At 46.1% G+C, this 22,339-nt stretch overlaps 1 protein-coding gene across 2 annotated transcripts in view; it reads left to right on the forward strand.

Moving 5' to 3' along the window:
* Nucleotides 1-22,339, forward strand: part of RTN1 (reticulon 1) — a 130,406-nt gene that overhangs the window by 62,675 nt on the left and 45,392 nt on the right. Inside the window, exons 2-3 of one of the 2 annotated variants that reach the window (XM_054068597.1) lie at nt 6,895-7,632; nt 12,540-13,319. In XM_054068597.1, the coding sequence (XP_053924572.1) occupies nt 6,895-7,632; nt 12,540-13,319 (1,518 nt within the window). The remainder of the gene's footprint in view (nt 1-6,894; nt 7,633-12,539; nt 13,320-22,339) is intronic. The other variant, XM_009564367.2, reaches the window with a different exon arrangement.

The raw sequence follows: 22,339 nt of genomic DNA on the forward strand, positions 1-22,339 counted from the left end.
AATTTGCTACAGAAAAGGCAGGAGTGGGTTTTTTTCTACTTTTGTTGTATATTTGGAAGAAAGCGGGAAGATTCATTTATCTAATGGTTGTGGATGAACAATAAAAAAACCAGGAGAGGTGGGAGCGTAAGCTGTGCAGCTGGGAAACAAGGTCTGTGTTGGTCATCAGAGAACCCCGAGCTATGGTTTAATCTCCAGATACAGAGGTTTAGGTGGTGGCAAGGTCTGGGCTTTGGGGCTCTCCTGCATCTCTGTCAGGTGCAGTTGGGGTTTGTGATGGCTGCTTGGATTTAGACAAACAGCCTTGCTATGAAATCAGCCTTCCTAAGAGAGAGGGTAGCTATAAAATTAAAAGCTTGGCAAAGCGCTGAACTACTTCCTTGAGCCTTTTAGACAATATAGGATATCTTGGGAAGAACCAGGCTTTAGTGAGTGCTGAAGGGAAGTCACTGCGTATCCTTGAGCTCTGTGGTGAATTTGCGGTGGTGAATCAGAGCAAAGTCTCAGTGCTGGAAAATGCTTGTCACTTAGTTTTGCTCTCTTTGTTTTCTGACATCTCTGGATGACACCTAAAGGGTACTGGGACCTGGGAATGACATGTGGCCCGAGAGACTCTTTAGCATCATTTAGGGCCAGTCAAACAAGAGTGATCTGGTTTATGGGACTTGGCTCAATACTATCTCTAGTCTATAAGTTACTGAAGGTTGAGGACTGTCGAAATGGACAATGTGGACTCTGTCACCAAGAGGCTGTGATTTGCGTGGATAGAGGAAAGGGGTGGGAAGATCCTGCACTTGGGATCTAACAGCCCTGCAGTGCTGGGGTAGCCATTAACAACTCCTGCGGCTGAATATCCAAAGCAAAGTCAGAGCCAAATATTTAAAAGGAATTTGCTGGAAGTAGCTTGCTCACATTACTCTGTTTTTTGTCTGAAAAGGTCACTGAAACCTTGATTCCTCCAGTTGCAACCAAAGATCCTTCCTCTTCTCACTGCAGCTCCAGGCTGTAAAAATAGCATAATCTAATTAAAGATTACTGTCCCCTCTCCTCTTCTGAAAAATTAATAATTCTGACTAAATCACTGACAAGCAATAAATACTGAACCTCGTGTTGTGAGGTGCCAGCTGTTCTGCAGAACTGATATTTGATATCCTTCAGTGTCAGTCAGTATGTGCCAATGAAAGTCACCAGCGTTCCCTGTGAAGATTAAGAAAGGCGGGTGAATGTGAAAACAGGTTCCTTTATTGAAAATTGAATACAATACTCTGAAGTGGTCAATTTTAAGAAGACTAAGCATACTCTATTTGGGGGGGAAAAAAATCAATTTTTATATTAGTTTTGTATCAGTTTTAAATTATCTCTTTTTCTTGTCTGTTTTCCTCAGTGAATTTTTTGTTTCCTCTTCCAGTGTGCTGCAGCAGTTCACCCTGCGTTGCTCCAAAGTGGGCTTCAGCTGCCTTTCTTAATTTAAGAGTTACTCTGCATGGAACCAATGATTTCTAAATTATTTCCTGTGTCAATTGCTAAATAGCTCTATATTAAGCACCATAGGAGAGGATTTCTGGAGCACTCACTTATTCTGAGGAAACAAAGCAGTCATTTTCAGGTTTTTTTTTTCTTTATGGTTGATGAAAACATATGTAACTTGCTGAGTATCTCAGTTGTGCTCAAATGATGGAATCAGACCCATTACTTCTTAGCTAGTGGCAGGAAGTGGAATTATTTTCCAAGGGCTCATACTGTGAGAAAGCATGCCTGCTGCTCTCAGGCACTGAATAGCTTTGCTTTACCTGAATTGGCAGGCAAGGTTTTGGGCACATTTGAAGGAAATCCAGATTAAAAAAGCCAACTCTTCGTAACAAAGGTAAATTCAGATGTGATACTGCCATCTGTTATACCAGTGCTATTCAAGGCTTCTCCTTCCCACGGATATTGAACTAAATAAACTTAAAATCAGAGAGGGCACTGCTTAATGACCAGGCTCTGAATACACCATTCTTCAGCAAAAACCTGCTCAGCTATTACAGGTTTCCATGTCTTTAATAGCCAGCCTAATAGCTGATAGATTCACACTTCCCAAATAAGAGATGGTTTTACCAATGGCTTTAAATCATTCCCTGTGGAAACAGAGAGTTGCATTAAATCCTAGTAATTAGACAATTTCAGCTGTCTTCAGCGCTTTTGACTCTGCAGTTGCCTTGAGAGCTGGGATCCCTCTGAGTCCTACTAATGCAAACCCGCTCTCTGCTCACACATGCGGTGGACCTGCTCGCACAGCCTTTAACTCTTTGTCTTCCTCGGAGCCCTAGTGAAAAATACATTTTGTGGTTTCACCATTATTTGGAAAACCACTGCAGAAAAACTCCAAGCATTTATGGTCAACATTTTAAATCAGCTCTGCTGCAGCACTGGTTTTGTACTGTTTGAAAATGTGAAGTGATGTTTCTGTTGATCACTATTTCAGGGTTTATTTTTCCTTTCTCCTGAAGTGCAACGTAAAGAATAGGATTGTATTTCCCAGACTCTCTATAACAGTGGCTCATGAAGAAACTGACACAAATGCATTAGAAACCCTTCCACTGCTTTATTGATCGGCATTACTAAGTGCTGCAAATGCATATGCATCTGGCTCGTATTTAATGTGGACAAAGCAGAAATGAAAGCTGCAAACAACATCTATGAATATTGGTATGAAGGCAGTTTCCATCTCCTTTGACCACCTTTGAGTGGTGAAGCATAGAACAGGCTGTCCAGGGCAGTGGTGGATTCTCCTTCCCTGGAGGTGTTCGGAAAATGTGTGGATGTGGCACTTTATGATCTGGTTTAGTAGGCATGGCAGTGTTGGGCTGACAGTTGGACTGGATGATCTTAGAAGTGTCTTCCAACCTCTATGATTCTATGACTATGTTTGTACTCCCTCTTTACTAGCAATTGTGGGGTGTTTGTAGAAACAGAGTTTTCTCACCAGTGGTTTTGGGATTCATAGAATCACCACGTTGGAAAGGACCCACCGGATCATCGAGTCCAACCATTCCAACACTCCCTTAAACCATGTCCCTAAGCACTTCATCCACCCATTCCTTAAACACCTCCAGGGAAGGTGACTCGACCACCTCCCTGGGCAGCCTGTTCCAGTGCCCAATGACTCTTTCTGTGAAGAATATTTTTCTGATATCCAACCTGAACCTCCCCTGGCGGAGCTTGAGGCCATTCCCCCTTGTCCTGTCCTCAGTCACTTGGGAGAAGAGCCCAGCTCCCTCCTCTCCACAACCTCCTTTCAAGTAGTTGTAGAGAGTAATAAGGTCTCCCCTCCAGGCTAAAAAACCCCAGCTCTCTCAGCCGCTCCTCGTAAGACTTGTTCTCCAGCCCCCTCACCAGCTTCGTTTGTGCGTTTTTCATGAGCACCCAGAGCAGAAAGTATTACAGAGCCATATTGAGCTGGTCCAAAGCCACTCAGAATCAACAGGACTTTTCCAGTGAATTCTGTGGACTTCGAATCAGGCCCAGGAGGCACCAAGGAATCATCTAATGAAAGAGTAGCCCTGAAACCCCCTGATGTAGACAGCCCCTCAGCCAGCAGAAGTAGTAAATTACAAACAGCACATACGGGCAGCAACAGGCATGAATAGTCTGTAGTCAGCAACTCACAGCCTGAAATATATTGGCATAAACAATGCATCAGATAATTTCAGCTAACCAACACATTTGTGAAAATCCAGGCCTGTTTATGGATAATTTTCAAAAAGGCAGGTTCAGCAAGAAAAATATTTGCAAGAAAAATAAAATAGAATTGTAGAATCGCTTGGTTGGAAAAGACCTCTGACATCATTGAGTCCAACTGTACCTGTCCACTGCTAAACCGGATCCCTGAGCACTTCGTCTGCCCATCTTTTAAACACCTCTAGGGATGGGGACTCAACCACCTCCCTGGGCAGCCTCTGCCAGTGCCTGAGAACCCTTTCAGTGAAGAAATTTTTCCTGGTGTTCAATCTGAACCTCCCCAGATACAACTGGAGGCTATTTTCTCTTGTTCTATCACTTGCCACTTGGGAGAAGAGACAGACACCCCCCCTCACTACAACCTCCTTTCAGGCAGTTGTAGATAGTGATATAGTTTCATCTCTGCCTCCTTTTCTCCAGGCTAAACAACCCCAGTTCCCTCAGCTGCAAAATCCCCAAAAAATAGATCTATCCCATTTCACTTACTGATGATTTAGAAATGTTTTTTGGGTATGAACCATCCTTGCAAGGCACTGGATGACCGCAGCCGGGACCTGATGTGGGTGCAGGGCAGTCCAGATTAGCCCTTATTCTGCTTTTGTTTCACTGCAGTTTTCCAGTAAGGCTCTGTTCTCATTTAACTTTGCTGATGAGACTGAGTCATTTGGAACAGTGAGGGTGAAAGCTTCCTGCAGCAAGTTGCAAAGGGATCTTGCAGCCCTGAGTGAGCTGGCAGGAGAATAGAAGGTGAAATTTAGAGCAAGTAATTTTAAAGTTGCATAGATAGAGAGGGAAAAACTTCCAGATTCACATGCGTAGGACAAATCTCTGCAGTGCCCCTCACCACTCTGAAACAAGATCTTGGCTGGATCGTGTGTATTTCAATGAAAAGTTCTATGTCATGCTCCAGAGCAGCGAGAAGTGCATACTGAAGGCTGGGAACGTCTAGAAATCATGATGAGAATTTTTTCCCAGCTAGCTACAACACCCCTTGCTCTGTGCTTCTGTATGGCAAAAGCAGCTACCACGAACCCCTGTTCTGGGATTTTGGGTTGTGGGGATGGAGCTGCTTTTAGCATCATGTGTGCAGATTAGAGGTGAGGGCTGGAAGGGGACCAGCAGCACCCAAAGCCACTAAGGATGGATGCACAGGGACAGGCAGCATAGGTCAGCTGAAAAGCAAGGTGTGGCTCTTTTGTGTTGCTTTTTCCCTATGGTATTAAGATTCCTCTTGTAAAAGGAGGAGCATGGTGTTCCCACCCTAAAGGCTGCCCAGGAAAGAGAAGTTGCTTGCAAGTCACTGTAGCAGTGAGTGATGCAAAAATACAGATAAGGGTGATGGTTGTTCTGCCTTTGTGCAGGGATTGCGTTGTGCATGTCAAATCCAGCAAACTTGTGCAGTAAAATAAAGCCTGCAGCCACACGTTGAGCAGTGTTAACAGGAAAAATATTGCTTCAGGGCTCACTAAATCAGCTGCAAATGCCTAATGCATGGAGAGCTGTGGTAAAAAAAAATAGTTGTGTTGGTATATAGAGGTGGTATCATTATGTATGTGTGAGAAAAAAAAGAAAATAACCAAAGTCAAGTAGCCCAAGAACTCTCATGCTGAGGAGGGCTATGAAAATGATCTGAAGGCTGGAGAACCCCCTATATGAGGATAGACTGGTAGAATTGGAGTTGTTCAGCCTGAGGAAGAAAAGGCTCAGGGGAGAGCTTATAGCGGCATTTCAGTACTTAAAGAGGCTCCAGGAAAGCTGGGGAGGAACTTTTTAACAGGGACCGCTGTGACAGAAAAAGGAGTAATGGTTTTAAACTAAGGGAGGGGAGATTTAGACTGCATATAAGGAAGAAATTGTTTACAATGAGGATGGTGAAACACTGGCACAGGTTGCCCAAGGAGACGTTGGAGGCCACATCCCTGGAAACACTCAAGGCCAGGTTGGATGGGGCTCTGAACAACCTGATGGAGTTGAAGATGTCCGTGCTTCTGCAAGGGGTTGCACTAGATGGCCTGTAAAGGTCCTTTCCAACTCAAGGCATTATATGATTCTATGATTCTATGACATTTCCCAGCTTCTAGGTTTGCAGCTGCAGCAACATCACTTTAAAAACACTGTTCAGTGTGCACGGGTCAGGACCCCCATATCCCTCGCAGGGTGATGAGCAGAGGTTGCAGAAAGCTGGCCAGCATCTGCGATGCAGTGTGATCAGCACACAAGCAGTTAACAGGCCACCGCCCTCCTGTAGACACCAGCTCCTACAAACATTGGCTTTGTTTCTCTACATCCAGGCTCCCTCTGCCCTTATAAAAATTTGTCTCTATACCTCCTGCCTTCCTCATGGGGGATCTCATGGTTCCTGTCCTTGAGCTGTGCTTTATATCGGTGCTGCAAACAGAGTGGCCATTGTGTGTAATTTAATTAGCATCATCTCCAGGATCTTAAAGCACAACAGAGGGAATTAGAGATGATGTATGAAAATGATGCATGGGTGTGGATAGAGGTTTAACCTCTTTCGTGCTAGTGCGCTTGTAGATGATGCCCATAAGACATGGCTTTCTGGGTGTGTGGAACTTGCTAATGAGGATGTTTAGTCCCTGCTCTAGTGTTTCACAAATTTAAGGAGGCTACTCCTAAAAGAGAAAATGAAATCTAAAGCTGCCTGCCAATTTCCCATCTCAATTTCTGTCCAGCGGAATTTTTTTCTTAATGAAAAGCTTCCTTAGGGTGAAACTCCTCCACTTCTCCGTATTAAAAAACCAAAACAACTCACCTTTTTCTCCAGGATTGTTTTTTAGGTGAACATTAGATTCCTTTGTAAGTTTATTGGATGGTGAGCCCCTGAGTCAGAGTGTGAGAGGTTGTGGGGTTGCCACCGCTGAAGATTTTTATGCACAGGCCGGGCAAACATTGTCTAAGAATTCTTAGCAGCTATTAGGATTGTTAAAGCTATTTTAAGACACAACAGCAGCTGGAAGCCTTGTCTGACAGATGTGCCATTGTGTTGCCTAAAGGTATAGAAAGAGACAGTCCCAAAGAGCTTGCAAGCAAAGCCAAGCCTGGTGCACAAACCCATCTAAAATCAGCAGGGGTAGAGTACAGCTTTGCGGAAAGATTGATTCATACAGGCACTTGTCTCTTCACTCTGTCTCTGGTTTTGTGTCTTTGCTTTAGGTGTCACAGCCTCATCACATCCCTTTGACTACGGCTCCACTGCCAATGGGGGAGACAACTCCTTCTACACCTCTCTGATCTCAGACGTCCACTACACCACCCCACGGGACTCCACCTATTTCACGGGCATTTATCAGCAGGAAAACAGCCCCATCCCCTGTTCGGGCAGCACAGAGGGGTTTAACACACTGGGGCATCCTGTTCAAGATGTGACTGGGTTTGAGTCCCGTGGCTTGTTTAGCTCAGATTCAGGAATAGAGATGACTCCTGCAGAGTCTACTGAAGTTGATAAAACCTTAGCAGATCCCATGAAAGTAGAAGCTTATAAATACATGGACATAAGTAGATCAGAAGAAATAAAAAACCAAGAAAAACGTGACCCTGACTCAGAAGATGAGAGCCCAGGCCTTATCGATAAGTACCGGGGAATACCCACCGGCTCCAGCCACACTGCTGAACCTCAGCGGACAACTTTGGAGGGCACGAAGGCAGCCAAAGAGCAAGACCTGCTTGAAGACACAAAATCTGGCGATCAGCATGGTGCTTCCATGGTTGCAGCCCCTATCAAGATCACGCTCACCGAGACAGAAAGTGGCAGGGAAGCTGTCAGCAAAGATTCGAGTCCCACTCAGCCAGAGACCGGCCTGAAACCAAACCATGAGGCGGTACCAAAAGTGATGGTGTCCGAGCCAGAAGATGACAGCCCAGGCTCTGTCACACCACCATCCTCTGGCACAGGTAATGCTGGTGCGCAGCATCCACTTTTTCACTACCCAGTGAATAGTTGCAATGGTGACCCCACATGCTGGAGAATTGTGGGTTTGAGGTGGATCTAAGGGGCTGAGAGCAAACATTAAGGGGGTCTCCATGGCTGGAGGTGTTTCTGCTCTGCTTCATCACCACTTTGCATTTCTGAATGAAGAGGGACATAGCTGTACTGCCCGTCACCAACTCACCACTTGGAATGGGCTGCCCTTTCCCTGTGAAAAGAGAGGAAAACAGGGCTGGGATCCACAGAAATAAGTAGCTGAGAGCCACTCAGGAGCAGGGGTGGGATCACATCCAGGCTTGCTGAGCCCAGTTCCCACAAAGATCTCTCCTTGAGAGGAAATTGTGAGCTGATGGGTGTCATCTGGGGTATCATCAACCAGGCATTGATTTGGGCTGGATCCCAGTGATTTTGGGGGCCTCTTGGTCACTGGGGCCGGCCATGGTCCCCAAAGGAAATGAAGTGTGTGGGACCAGGGCACTGTAAGTGTCTGGGTCCATTTTCTTGAAATTTTAATGGCTAGTTTAACACCTCTTTGCCTTTGCATACAATAAGGTTAAATTGTGAAAAATAAGTACTAGTTTCAAGTGAAAGTGCTGCTTTTAGAAAGTGCTGAGGAGGGAAATGCTGTCACTTCATTTACAAAAGAGACAGGAGGGACAAAGGACCAGTCCTTTTTAAAGGCTTCTGATTTCTATGGGAGGGTCACCAAAATCCCATATTTATGCATTTTCTTACTGTCTGATTACTGCAGCAGTACATAATATCTATTCCTCATTTTCCCTATTATAGACTGCTAAAATATAAAAGTAGTGTAGGATTTCAAAAAGTAATAAAGTTCTGTGACAGGAAACAGAATTTTCAGATTTGAAATTGAATTTCGATGTCCTTGATGAAAGCCCTTTTACAATGAACATTTGCCAATGAACATCCCTATTTGCATTGCTTTGGTAACATCTAGAAGCATTTAAAAATCACCTGGAATTTCGTTAAAATAGCAGTCTGGAATTTCTACCCAAAATATACCAGGTCTTAGAGAAATACCAAGTTCCTATCCAAAATTGAGCATGCATTTACGTACTTTTGTAAAAAATGGGAATTTGAAGCAGTCCACTGCAGCTGTGAGTTCATCCTGCCGGCATCAGCCAGGAATTTTAGATGACTTTACAGTCCCATTTTTCTTCTTATATTTGACTAGGTTGACTACACATGCTTCTTCTGCAACGTGTTGTTTTTTATCGATTTACACTTCTTGAAATATGAGGTAATTAAGAACTTCAGGCACTAGTTGTTGTTTATTCATTTCTTGGTGATTGTACTTCATGACACTTGATAACTGTATCCCATCATAATGAGTGAATAGTGCATGGCTGAGCATCACAGCTGCTGCCTTACTGGGAGGCAATAGCGTAGCCAGTGTGTTTGCTGGCATGGGAATGTTTCCATCTACAGACAAAGCTGATCCCCAGCACTGCCCACATGGCCCTGGTAGGTCCCGCTGCCTTGCATCAGGGTGCTGGGAAGACAGAAGCACTGCTTATTGACTGTGTTCAGGAAAGAAACAGGTATCTTCCCTTAAAGGCTGCCTCCTGCTGGGTGTTTTCTCTGGATTTCCCCCCTTTCCCATGCCCAGGCTGCACATTCATAAGAAAGGAAGAAATGTAAAACCTGCCCTCGCTATTTCTACCCAGTGACCCAGCAAAGTCGTTGCTCCTAGATACCCCTTAAGCATCCTGGCAAAGCCCCAGTTCCCCCCCTTACTTGAATCAGGACTTTTGAAAATGCTTTTTTTTTTTTTGCTTTTAACTGCTGGCCATCATTTTTCTGGGGAAGGAAGACGTGGTCTGTTCATACGCTGCTCTGGCGCTGAAAGGCAGTGGGTATTTATACAATTCCCTGTGCCAGTGGTAAATATGACACCCTGCTGCTGGCCACAAAGGACTTTTTTGTTCACAAGGTAGATGCCGTGGCTGAGAGTTACAGACTGCCAGTGCAGGCAGGGGCAGGGTGAAGCTGAGGGATGGCACGTTGCTGTGCTGTGAGGGCTGGCGGTCACATGCCTGTTTGGACGTGTGCCGGATTAAGTCATTGCTCAGGGAGAAAATGCTTATATGCAGTAAAACAGGAGAGCAGCGCAGCTCACGTGGGCTTCCTGCAGCCAGGAAAAGGATGCGCAGGCTCTTGCTCAGCATGTCTGATTCAACTGAAGCTCCCTGGCATCCACATAGGAGTGTGTTGTAGCAGGCCTAAACACCTTAATCCTGTCTACGGCCATACTCTACGTTCCAGAAGGGCTTTATTGTGTGAGAGGGATGTGTTACAAGAGAGCTGTGTTGTTGAAAGAGCTGCAGACATGCTGACAATATGTGCACAAAACTACCGATCACATGTATTGGCAGATGCACAAACCAAAACCACTTGGAAGGGGCGTGGGGAGATGGTTGTTCTTGCCTGTCCCCCAGCAGGACATCATGGCTCGGGTGCTATCATTAAAACCTCCCCCTTTACCTGATTCATCTCTGGGAAGGCATATGATCAAGAAGAAATCAACTATGCTATTGCCATGACTGTGAGAAATTAAGGCAGAAAATAGCCCAAAGTAGTGTTTCTTCCCAGGCTGATACAATCTATTTCCCACCTTTGGTTGTAGAGGAGCTTCCAGAGGTGTCTAAAGCAGCCAGGTGGCCCCAGGACGCTGATGCTGGTTGTTGCACCTGAAGCAGGGCTAATACACACCGAAGGCTAATACACACTGGGAGTGGGTGCGGGTCAGCTCATTGCTGCCTACATCTGAAACTGAGGGGCTGGAAACCGCCCCCAGCTCCACTGTGGTCCACAGAGGTATGGACACAGGCGATCTCCAGCCCCGAGCTTCTACACCAGCATCAGCAAGAGGAGACTTGCGGGTCTCTTTTCCTGATGGTTGTCTTGAACCCTCACCACCTGTGATGCCACTTAGCGACACCCCACCATGTTAATAATGATATAAAATCAGTGAATGATTGCCCATGTAGGGACTCAAAGCAGCTGCTGATGCACCTCAGGCTGCTGTGAGCACTTTACATGGGATTTTACTTTCTGTGTTATTCCATTACAAAATCTCACGTGGTGAAGAGATACACAGGGAGACAGAACAAGGGAGAAGTCTGGTGCTGGGTTTCCTTCTAGTATAGGATATGGGCTCCTTGCTAATCCTGGTTGACAGCCAACTTTTCAACTGTTCATCTTCACTCTGAGTAGATCCTCTTCAAGTGTGAGATAGAAAATGCAGAGAAATCTTTTTGTTTCAAATTTTGGGTGACAAGTTGGCCAGTCATTCTTTCAGTTAATGTATAGAATCATAGAATCGTTTAGGCTGGATGGGACCTTAAAGCTCATTCACTTCCAACCCCTCTGTCCTGGGCAGGGAAACCTGCCATTGGGTCAGATTTCTCCAAGCTCCATCCAACCTGGCCTTGAACACCTCCAGAGATGGGGCAGCCATGACTTCTCTGGGCAACCTGTGCCAGTGCCTCCCCACCCTCACAGGAAAACATTTCTTCCTAATATTTAACCTAAATCTCCCCTCTTTCAGCTGAAAACCATTCCCCTTCATCCTATCCCTGAATAAGAGCCCCTCCCCAGCTTTCCTGTAGGTCCCCTTTAGGTCCTGGAAGGCTGCTAGGTAGTAGTTCTCAGTTATAATAAATCTTTGACCTAGTACTTCTCACACCTGAAATTTTAAGTTTGACAAACTACTAGTAACTACACATGGGTTGTTAAGACCAGCAGTGCCTGGAAGCCACCAGCCCTGTGTGTGTGTTTGTCCCCAAAAGAGGCCCATATCCATCAGTGACAACCAGAAGCTGTTCCTGAGCCTCATACCAGTACCTCATAACTGGTGATTTTCCTGGTGAAAACCATTATGCTGAGCTACTGACCAAGTGCAGACCAGCATTGCCTTGTGCCTCAATTTTTGCCTCAATAAGTGATGCTAATGATACTTCTACAACTTTTGATCGAGGAAACTACAGGCCTGTCAGTCTGACCTCAGTGCCGGGGAAAGTCACAGAACAGGTGATCTTGAGTGCTATCACACAGCACATGCAAAATAACTGGGTGATCAGGCCCAGTCAACATGGGTTCACGAAAGGCATGTTCTGTCAACCTAACCTGATCGCCTTCTATGACAAGGTGACCCGCTTACTGGATGAGGGAAAGGCTGTGGATGTAGTCTTCTTGGACTTCAGTAGAGCCTTTCACACAGTTTCTCACATCATTCTGCTTCAGAAACTGTCAGCCTCTGGCCTGGACAGGCGCACACTCTCTTGGGTTGAAAACTGGTTGAATGTCTGGGCCAAAAGAGTTGTGGTAAATGGAGTTAACTCCAGCTGGAGACTGGTCACAAGTGGTGTCCTCCAGGGCTCGGTACTGGGTCTGGTCCTGTTCAATGTCTGTATCAATGACCTGGATGGAGGCATTGAGTGCACCCTTAACAAGTTTGTTAAGATGGGTTGATGGGTTGATGGGTTTGTTAAGTTTGTTAAGATGGGTTGAATCCCCACCCCTGGAGGTATTTAAAAGATAGGTAGACGAGGTACTCAGGGACATGGTTTAGTGGCAGATAGGAATGGTTGGACTCTATGATCCAAGAGGTCTTTTCCAACCTAGTGATTCTATGATTCTATAAGAAGTACATGCATGGGAAACACTGTAAGGACAAGCAGTTATTACTGGTCGTCATCTCAGACAGGGAGACTTTCTGCCTGTGTTACCAGCCCTGCTAGAGGTATCTGTGCTGGCATGAAATCTATTGTGTTTGTGTCCCAAGTTCCCAGAAAATCTCATCTTTAACATTTTTTTTCCTGTTTTTTTTTTCTCCTTTCTTTCCGTATAGCAGAACTGTCTGGCTCAGAGTCACAGGGCAAAGGCAGCTTGTCAGAGGATGAACTCATCAGTGCCATCAAGGAATCAAAAAGCTTTTCCTTTGAGACTCCAGAGGTGCAGCGATCGCCAGCCCTTTCCGCTGAGAAGAGAGACCAGCGTATCAAACCTGGGCGCCCTGCAGCCTCCTCACCCCTGGATAACGAAGCCAGCAGCGCTGAGTCAGGAGACTCAGAGATTGAGCTGGTCTCGGAGGACCCATTGGCTGCTGAGGAGGTGCTGCACTCCAACTACATGACCTTCAGCCACATTGGAGGGCCCCCTCCATCACCCGCGTCCCCCTCCATCCAGTACAGCATCCTGAGGGAGGAGCGAGAGGCCGAGCTCGACAGTGAGCTCATCATTGAGTCCTGTGATGCCTCGTCAGCCTCTGAAGAGAGCCCAAAGAGGGAGCAGGACTCCCCTCTGATGAAGCCCATGGTCATGGACATTATCAAGGAAGAAAACAGCTCACGCACTGATGTCTCAGACTATGAAGCAAGTAAAGCAACAGAGAGCAGGATGAACAGGGAAAACCTGGCAGAGTCCGCATCCTACCTGAAATGTTCCTTTGTTGCACCAAAAGTAATTGCTGAGCCCCCGACCTCCGCTGTCAGCACCGAGGAGCTGAAGGAAAGAATTATCCTGAAGAAACCCATTGAAGAAACTGTTGTTAACCAAAGTAAAGTGTCTTCCAAGGACAAAAGAAGTCCCTTGGTTTTGCCCCTACTTCCATTTTTAAATAAGCAGAAAGGTAAATGCCCATATTTATGTTGTTTTATTGCAGTGCTGCTGAGAAAGGGGAGGAGGGAGAAATGCCTGTTTCTTGCAGGGGGGATGTTAGTAGTGTCAAGCAGGGGGACCCACTCCCTGTATAACCTCACCTCAAAGCTGGGCACACCTGTGACAGTGGACACATCATCTCTGAACTTCCCATCTCCTTCTTTTTCTCCTTTTCCTTTTGCTTTGGAAAAAAAAAAAAAGCCAGCAACAATAATTTTTAGACTTAAGCATATAAATACCAGATCAAGCAGGAACCTCAATAACATAAGGCTGATTTTTACATCAGGCACCTGGAGGACAAAGAGGAACAAATGATTGTTTTTCCTTTGAAGTAGTACCTGCCTTACCCCAGGGAAGTAGTGCAGTCTGGGAGGTGGTGCTGCCTCTCTCAGAAACATAAGGCTAATGGTTCTGAGGATATATTTAGGAAAAAAGAATGATTTGGAGGCTGAGAGGCATTGGGTTTGGTGGGTCTGCAGGTTTTGAAAGCTGGTGCAGCTTAAGGAAATCTCTCTCACAGTGGCTGACACCGTCCATCCTGAATAATGAGGGGTTTGTGTACGCTTCCAGGCTGATGCAAGGAGGCATGTGGCTTGTGGATGCTCATCTCAGTGCTGTGTGCCTTGGGGGGCATCCTGTGTGCCCCTCTGAAAGCCCCTTCGCCAATCCAGCCCTGGGAGTGGGGAAGGGTAGGACGCTTCCCTGGCACTCAAGTATGCTCAGAGGAATTTGTTTCCCTCTAGGATCCCTTCAAAGGCATTGTAAATCCACTTAGGGTCAGGCTTGCTGTGCCAGGCACTGAGGTCTGACTGGGCCCACCACACATCTAGAGCTGCCACTAGCTTTTGGTCTGAGCTAAGGCCTGAGGACCAAAGGACAGCACACAGTCACTGCACACTGACGCTGCCAGAGTCCCTACAGCCTGTATCTAGCTTAGTTTATAAGGTGCACAAAAGGAAAAGGCATTTTATTCTTTGAAAGATACCAGCTCTAAATAGCCAAGACCTTTGTGTGCCTCTGGCTTTGTAGGCTGATGTGGGAGGGAGGGACACTGGGGCTGCCCCGTGCCTGCCCTGCTCCCCCTCTGCTGTCTCCCCAAGCTGGGCTGGGGGCAACGGCTGTCCACAGCTCTTCCGTCAGACAGGCATTCACAGTTCAGTGCTGCTGCTTCCCTGCAAACAGCTGAATAGAGATGGAGGGGAGGCGAACCCCATCCTGCGGCTTAGAGAGCATCTTTTTACTCCATCCGCCTTTATGCTGACGTTTGACCACATGATGGCCTGGAGATGTGGCAGATACTTTTAAGTGGCACACTTTTATAAGTGATTTATCTAGTGCTATGAACCCAAGCGTGCAAGTCTAATAAGGAAACAGCCTGAGCTTGCAAGATGTGCTGAGTACTGCAAAATTTGCAGTGCAATAAAATGTTAATACTGATATTCTTAGCAGTAATGAACTAGTGACATTAATAGGCTGAATAAGAAATATATGATTATTGCTCTCAAGTATGTTTTCCTGCCAGATTCTCAGAGCTTGCAACATCACCCTGTGCATCTCTTAGCTCTCTCATGGGTAGGATGAAGTTTCCCTCCCCCTTCCCAAATTCCCCTCTTGTAGAACTGGCCCGAAACCTAGAACCTACAGAGCTAATTAAATATACCTTATACACGCTTATTACAGTGTTGGGTCTTTGCATTGTGTTCTGAGTGCTCTTCTGGGCAGACAGCTCACAGTTTGGTATTGGATTTGGGGAAACATTTAGGGAATACCACATGGGCAGCTAGTTGTCTGTCCCTCAGTTTGGAAATTTTAGACCCCATTGCAATTTGCAGTCCTCCTTGACCATATTCAGATATTTTTTGGCCTAACTTTTGTGTCTCATTTTATTTCTGTCATTGCCTAAACTAAGCAGACTTTCTCCCTGCATCACAGTGTGTCCGTGTGTCTTATCTGTATTCCAGTAGGACAGTAGTGGCAGAAACATTTCCTCCAGGACAAGGCAGCTAATTGCTATTTGGTAGTGTGTAGAGTACTGTTTCAGCACATGCTTTTCTCCCTTGAGACACCTTGGTGCCTAAGGCAAGGAAAACAAAACCATAAAGCCTCTCGAGAAGATTATAGCTGAAACTTGTGTCACTTTTTAAAGCTACCTCCCAGTGATGAGTATTTGCTGCATGGGTCACTCTATCTGGTCTCTAGTTAACTTTTTGTGTTGCAGGTAGAGTATAGGTCTCTCCTTTTGATCTGGGAAAGGAGAGCTTGCCCCTCACTACGAGAATTCATATGAAATCCTTCAGCATTTTTTCACTTCTCATAGGTGAGCTGAGGGGTGCGTTAACTGGCAAGGTGGAACCAGAGTATCCCCTGTGGGTCGTCCCAGGCTCGGTCAGCCTGGAGCAGCATTGGCTGGCAGGGAAACGATGCGGCAGAGCACATCTAGGGGACAGTGACTGCTTTCATAGCATCAACTTGAGGTCCTGGCAGAGCTTTACATGATGGTATCATATATGTGTCATGCACCAACTCCAATGTACCTGGCAGGCATTTGGCATGGGCCACACTTGGCCAAAGTGACAAGAATAGAGGGAGATGTGGCAGTGCAGCTGAACAGTGTCAACCAAAGCAAAAAGAGTATCATCAGCCATTAATTAAATTATCTTAATTATAGTTATCTATCATTAAGAGAGTACTAACAAGATGTGACTTGTGTACTTGTTAAAAGAAAACAGAAAAACCTTAATTGTTTCCTGTTACCTCCTTGTTAGATGTCACCTCAGAAGTATTTCTCTACTACCATGCATCCTTATTGAGACAGAATGGTTTTAGTGGTGCTCGGAGAGTCCGGGTGGGGACTGATGTCCTGATGACCATGGCAAGTCCCACCTGAGTTTGGGTCAGTACTAGCCCAACATTCACAGGAAACTGATGGATCAAATGAAACTGTTGACATGCCTGGCTGTATTTTTGACACCCATCTGTAGATCTTCCTATGGCCCTCGGTCAGCTCATAGCCAGGTATATGTAATTTAAAGATAGTCAGCCATCAGTTTCACATGTAAATATTAACTGTTTCACAGTTTGATGCTGTAATACCACCAAAGAGTCTTATACTCATATCCATGGCATCAAATACAGTTTGCATGGCTCATCAGCAGGGTTTGCCCTGGGCTGGCCAGACAAAAATTGATTTTGAGTGCAGACTCCAGGAAATACACAGAGAAGCTGTACAAGGTGAAAGCCCAGAATTCAACCCGCCATCAGGAACAGTCTGTTGCTGCCAGCCTACGACTTAATCCCTCAGAGACTTCTCTGGTGTGTGTGCTAGGCGTGCTGAAATCACAGCCGTTCCCCCAAATAACAGGGTGGAGCACAGCAAGTGTAGTTTGCGCAGCAATAACTCGATGTCTCTGCTTAATGTCTGTTGCCATCCAGTGGCAATAACAAAAACGGGCAGCAACTTCCTACCTCCATTTTACTGGAGCTGACTATCACATTTTGATCAAGTGGAGCTATTCCTGTGCCATTAACTGCATGGTCAGAACAGTTGCATTGCTTGCAGATTGCATTGCTTGCAGCAACACAGGGGCTGATGTGGCCACTGCTGTGCAGTTACTATGTTAGCATCACTGATTCCCTTGCCTCCTGTGGAACAAAGAAGGGAAGGCAGAGCTATAGCAAGACATTTGATGTTCGGTTGTCTCTACCTCCACGTCTCTGCTGGCATCTCATCCCATAGATGGATGGAGTCCTTACACAACTCAGCTTAGAGTCCCTTTGGCTGTGACTCTGTAGAAAGGAAGTTGCCAGCTCTGTCTGCCTCTCTGTTTTTTTAAATATTCAGCCACAGAGAAGGAACATCAGGTGCATTTGTGGTCTCTAGTAGCCAGAGCAAGGAATGCAAGTTTTTAGGCTTGTTCTGAGAAAACCCTGCTTTGTAACAGATTTTCACAAACTTTGAGAAATCATACAATTAACTGGTATGACCTGCACAGCGCTGTAACATTGCAGAGCCTAGGTGGTGTCCAGGCTGGGCCTGAACGTGGCTTGGGCTTGCAGGAGAGTTCAGAAAAGACCTGCTGTCCTGTGCATCTTTTCATAGAATCGTAGAATGGTTTGGGTTGGAAGGGACCTCAAGGATCATCTGATTTCAACTAATGTCCCTGCCATGGGCAGGGACACCTCCCACTGGCTCAGGCTGCCCAAGGCCCCATCCAACCTGGCCTTGGACACTTCAAGCAATGGGGCAGCCACAGCTTCCCTGGGCAACTTGTTCCAGTTCCTCACCACCCTCACTGTGAAGAAATTCCTCCTTAAGTCTAGTGTAAATCTGCCCCTCTCCAATTCATAGCCATTGCCCCTAGCCCTGTCACTATATGCCTTTGTAAAAAGTCCCTCCCCAGTTCTCTTGTAGCCCCTTCAGGTACTGGAAGGTGACTATATGGTCTCCTCAGAGCCTTCTCTCCTCCAGGCTAATCAACCCCAACTCTCTCAGCCTGTCCTTGTATGGGAGGTGCTCCAGTGCTCACTCTGATCATTCTTGTAGCCCTCCCCTTGGCCTGGGGCAGTTTGCAAGAAGCCCAGAAGAAGCCTGGACCAAGGTAGGCTGGGAAGGAGCATTTTGACTGAGTCCTTTCCTGTTTTCTCTTGCCATGACTTTTGATAACTCTCTGCCAGGGTGGCCTGGATGGCCACATGCTTGTTTCCCACGCCCTGGGGACCTGGTTCTGGGTAGAGGTTTCCCTTATGGAAGGTGTCCCTGCCCATGGCAAAAGGGTTGGAACTAGAAGATCTTTAAGATCCCTTCTGACCCAAACCATTCTATCATTCTGTGATCATATTTCTCTCCAGTCTCTACTTCAGTGATGATATTAGGAAATTCCTTCTGCTTGATCCACTTAATGAAATGTGAACCTGCTTTTGTTACATTTCAGGTGTTTGAGCTCAGGTTAAAAAAAAAGATGTGGACGTTCATAGTAATGTTTCCTTTTATTTTTATTTTATAGCAAAATTTGGCATAGGAAAAGGAAAACCCAAGCCCAGGGTGGTGAGGTTGTGCTGTCACTCCCATACTACATGGCACTACTGGCAGGACCTGCTGGAAATGCAGTCAAGTAAAATTCATCATTTAAAATGCTTTATTCTGTAGCACAGTCCTGTGCCTTCTTGCTATGAGGCATCCTTGGTTTTATACCTTATGAAAGTCTTTCATAGCATTAATCAGGTAAATTCCCTACAAGAGTTTGTCTTTGCCACATACCCTTTGTGGTAGCTATGGCTCTAAGCACTTGTGAGGGACACCAAGATTCATGACCATCCACCTCTATGTGGTGGCCCAGTGTCTCTGAAGCAGCATCACAAGCTGCAGTCAGGACCACTTCTGGTTTTTGGGGTGACACTGGCAGATGTCCTGGGTTGAAGAACATGTTTCTCCTCCTCCCTGGTGCCTCTTGTGCCATCCCATGGTGTCCAGGGTTCTCACACAGTGGACAAGCACAAAGTAGTATGGGTTTTTTCCCTTTAACCCCTCACTGTGCTCACCTCTGTCCAGTGCCACAGAGAAGATGATTTTACAGTTTCTCAAGGAGGTGTTTTTCCAGCAGAGATCTGGGAGGGACTTTATGTTATCGGGAGTGTTTTTTGTTTAGCAAAATGTTGTCTGCATTGTGTTAGCATGTCCCTGCTGTTGGAGGAATCACTAGTGAGGCATTTTCCTGCAGGAAGGGGATGTTTGGTAGAGTGATCTAGCAATCTGAAGCTCATTTCTCATGTGTGCTTTCACCAGGTTGGCTCTGCAACCAACAGCAAGCCAGACTGCAGGTTAAGCATACGGTAATGTTAGTTTAATATTTTAGTGCCATCTGCTGTAAGTGCCTCCACACTCCGACCCATCTGTTTTGCATGCTTCAGTTTGCTTTTATGGTGCTTCAGTAGCTGTGCATCCTTTGGAAAGTCCCTGCTCAGAAAAGGTGTGGTGAAGAGGGGTGTCCTGCCTGGGCCTGGAGTGTCTTCACCTTGCAATGCTGTAGGAGAAGTGGGGTAAAGTCTACCCAGAGAAATAAATATGAATCTGAGCCTGGCCTTGCGACAAAATCTTGGAGTGCGTTGGTGAACCTCTGTGTGCTTGCCTCCCACATGGAATAATTTAGGTTGGGAGGGACCTATGGAGGTCGCTGGTCCAACCCATTGCTCAAAGCAGTTGGATCAGGTTGCTCAGAGCCTTGTCCACCCATCCACGCTCTCAGCAAAGGCAGAGGTTTGGGGGTAGCTGAAAGCTCAAGCCTGGAAATCTTGGTCAGTCCCATGATGCTGCCTTAGCGACAGGAGATGCAGCACACTGCAGAACAAGGTAGAAGAGGGATACCACTCAATGTAGCTTCATACGGAGTGGGCTGTCAGGAACTTCACAAGTTCCAGAGAGCCCATCTCCTGGCCCACAGCCAGAATTCCTGGTAGAGAGCTCTTAACAGACGCTTGTGACTCGTTTGGAAAGGCTTGTGTTGGCAGATCCTCCACCAGCTCCCAGGCATCTATTGAAAACAGTTGCTGTTTTTCCATCCTTCTTTACTTTAGGCTAAGCAATTCTAACTTCTTCAGTTTTTCCTCACTGGCCACATTTTTGAGCTGTGAACTGTCTTGATTTTCCCTTCATTCTTTTCTGCCAACAGCTGAATTCTTCTTGAAGTGAACTGGAGAGGGTGCTCACATGGAGGCCATCCCCATGCTGATGATGAGTTACTTGCCTGCCCCACAGGCTAATACTGGGCTCCTAAAGCCAACTGCAGCAGCATGACATTGACTTCTATTGCTGCAAGAAGGATCTCTTCCATATTGCTTGGAAATGCCTATTTGGACTCCTGTAGCACGCTGTCCTGGCCCATCTTTCCCTACTCGGGCTCACTTGACTCTCTGTGAATTACCTGCATGGTAACAGGAGTGGAGTAAATTTTGAAGGACTGGGGAAGCCCAGTGGAAAAAATGAAAGGTACCCATGGTAATCTTGCCCATTTCTGAGAAATGGAGAACTTGAAGACTTCCTGCTCGGACAGTTGAACGCTAGCTGAAGTGGGCTTGCTTGGGTAATGCTGAGGAGATGTAGACGTGTTTTCCAAGAACCCTGAGCAAGTATTGAGTGCAATAGATCCTGCAGGCATACAACTTTTCCAGAAATCTTCTAGACTCTTCATCTGTCCTGAGCAAAATTGTTTCTTTTTCTCCTGGGTTCTCTGACCCCACAGCCCACTTTGGTTCACCAATCTTCTCTTACTCTGTTGTTTGTAGGCCTCTTCCCTGTTCTACCCTCTTTAGGAGCTGATAATGTGCACTCTTAGTTGGAAACCACTGAAATAGCTCAAGTATAGAGGATCCTAGAGGAAGAAATGGCACCTCCATTGGTAGACCCCATGCTATGGACACACCTGGAGCACTGGCTGTTGTCCAGGCCACTCTTCTCTATCCATACTTCTACTTGACTGCCCTAATGTGAGATCTGGGCTGAATTTAAGACTAAGATGATGGACAGGAGAGAATATAGCTAGGGCATGCTTCAGCCTGCTCTTGTCTCTCTACTCTGGTACGTATTCTTCTTTGGCTATGTGGCCTAGCAACTCAAAGTTAGGGCAAAGATGGTCAGTTAGCCATTTATTGGCCAAAAATGGCCAATAAAGAGTAAGAAAACAGTTTTAAATGAAAGTATCTGAGGCATGCAGAACTGCAGCCATGAGCGTGGGATGATTTTCTTGCTGTGAATAGTTTCGTACCAAGAATTCACCTTTCACCTTGGTACATCTTTGATATTTTGGGAGGTTTTGCAGTAGATGGTAGACCAAGAGGACTTGACTTCCAGCTGCTTTGCAATTCTGCTTTTGCTTTGTTCAAGGAATCTTAAAAAATACTCTGAACACGTGATAAGACATAAACAGCAAGCTGTGGACTCTGCAGACACATTCAGGTGGCCTCATTTCACTGGGTTTCACTCCAGAGACTTTTGAATGACAGAGACAGGAGGGTCTCAGACACCGTCTCCGTAGTGACTGGAGGAGTTTCCCCATCTCAGCTAAGTGCCTCAGCAGTGACTCGTGGGCATTTTCCTCTGCACATGGAGGAGGCAAAGGAACTTCACAGCTACCCTTTTTCACTGTGGGTGAAGCAGTTGGAAATGTTTCTGCCTTTGCAGCAGGTGATGGCCTGCGTCCCCAATTCTGTCCAGTTAATGCAATTCATCTGCCACGTGACAGTTTATGACTGTCAAGCTGTGATAACTGAAGCAGAGCAAGCTGGTGAAACCCGGAGGTGTGCAGCTCATGGTGGTGGAAATGAGCATTGTGCGCAGCGGTAGGTTTGTTCTGTACGTGATTTTTCTTCCATGCCTCCCAGACACCTTTTTTTTTCAGGGAGGGAGTTGTGAGTTTGGCTCTCTGTGGCTTCAGGAGTGATTGTGGGGTCACTTGTTGTTTCTGCAGAGTGGACAAGGAGAGCTGAGAGATGGTCAGATGCCGGCTCAGGGGTTCTTTCTGGAGTCCTGGTCCAGTTGGGAACATAGCAGGGTCTCTGAAGTGAGGAGCAGTCACTTAGAGGAGAAGCCTGGAGATCCCTGGAAAGGATTAGAACAAAGTAAAAAACAGGGGATTTTTATATTTTTTTCCTCAAATAATGGCCTTGGCAGTGCCTGGGATCAGTAGCCACCAAGTGCAATGAGGCCTTCTCATGAGTAGTACTGTGCACATATATCAGAGCACGAACTTGATATGACCTTCAGAAATGTCTCAGTACGTCTCGTGCCCTTCAGATCACAACCTATGGAGCCCATAGCCTGAGCATTTTGGACGATTTCACCTCTGGCATCTATTTCCTCTCCTGCCTTTTGACTGTGCTCATGGAAATTACTCCCCATGCGCTGGGTAAGGTCAAACTTTTAACACAAACATTTCAATGCATTTTAAACACTCTGGATGCACAGAGGTGCTTTAAAAATTGGGCATAGCTTAATGCAGG

This window comes from Cuculus canorus, chromosome 5, assembly GCF_017976375.1.
Source record: "Cuculus canorus isolate bCucCan1 chromosome 5, bCucCan1.pri, whole genome shotgun sequence".
Taxonomy (NCBI): Eukaryota; Metazoa; Chordata; class Aves; order Cuculiformes; family Cuculidae; genus Cuculus; species Cuculus canorus.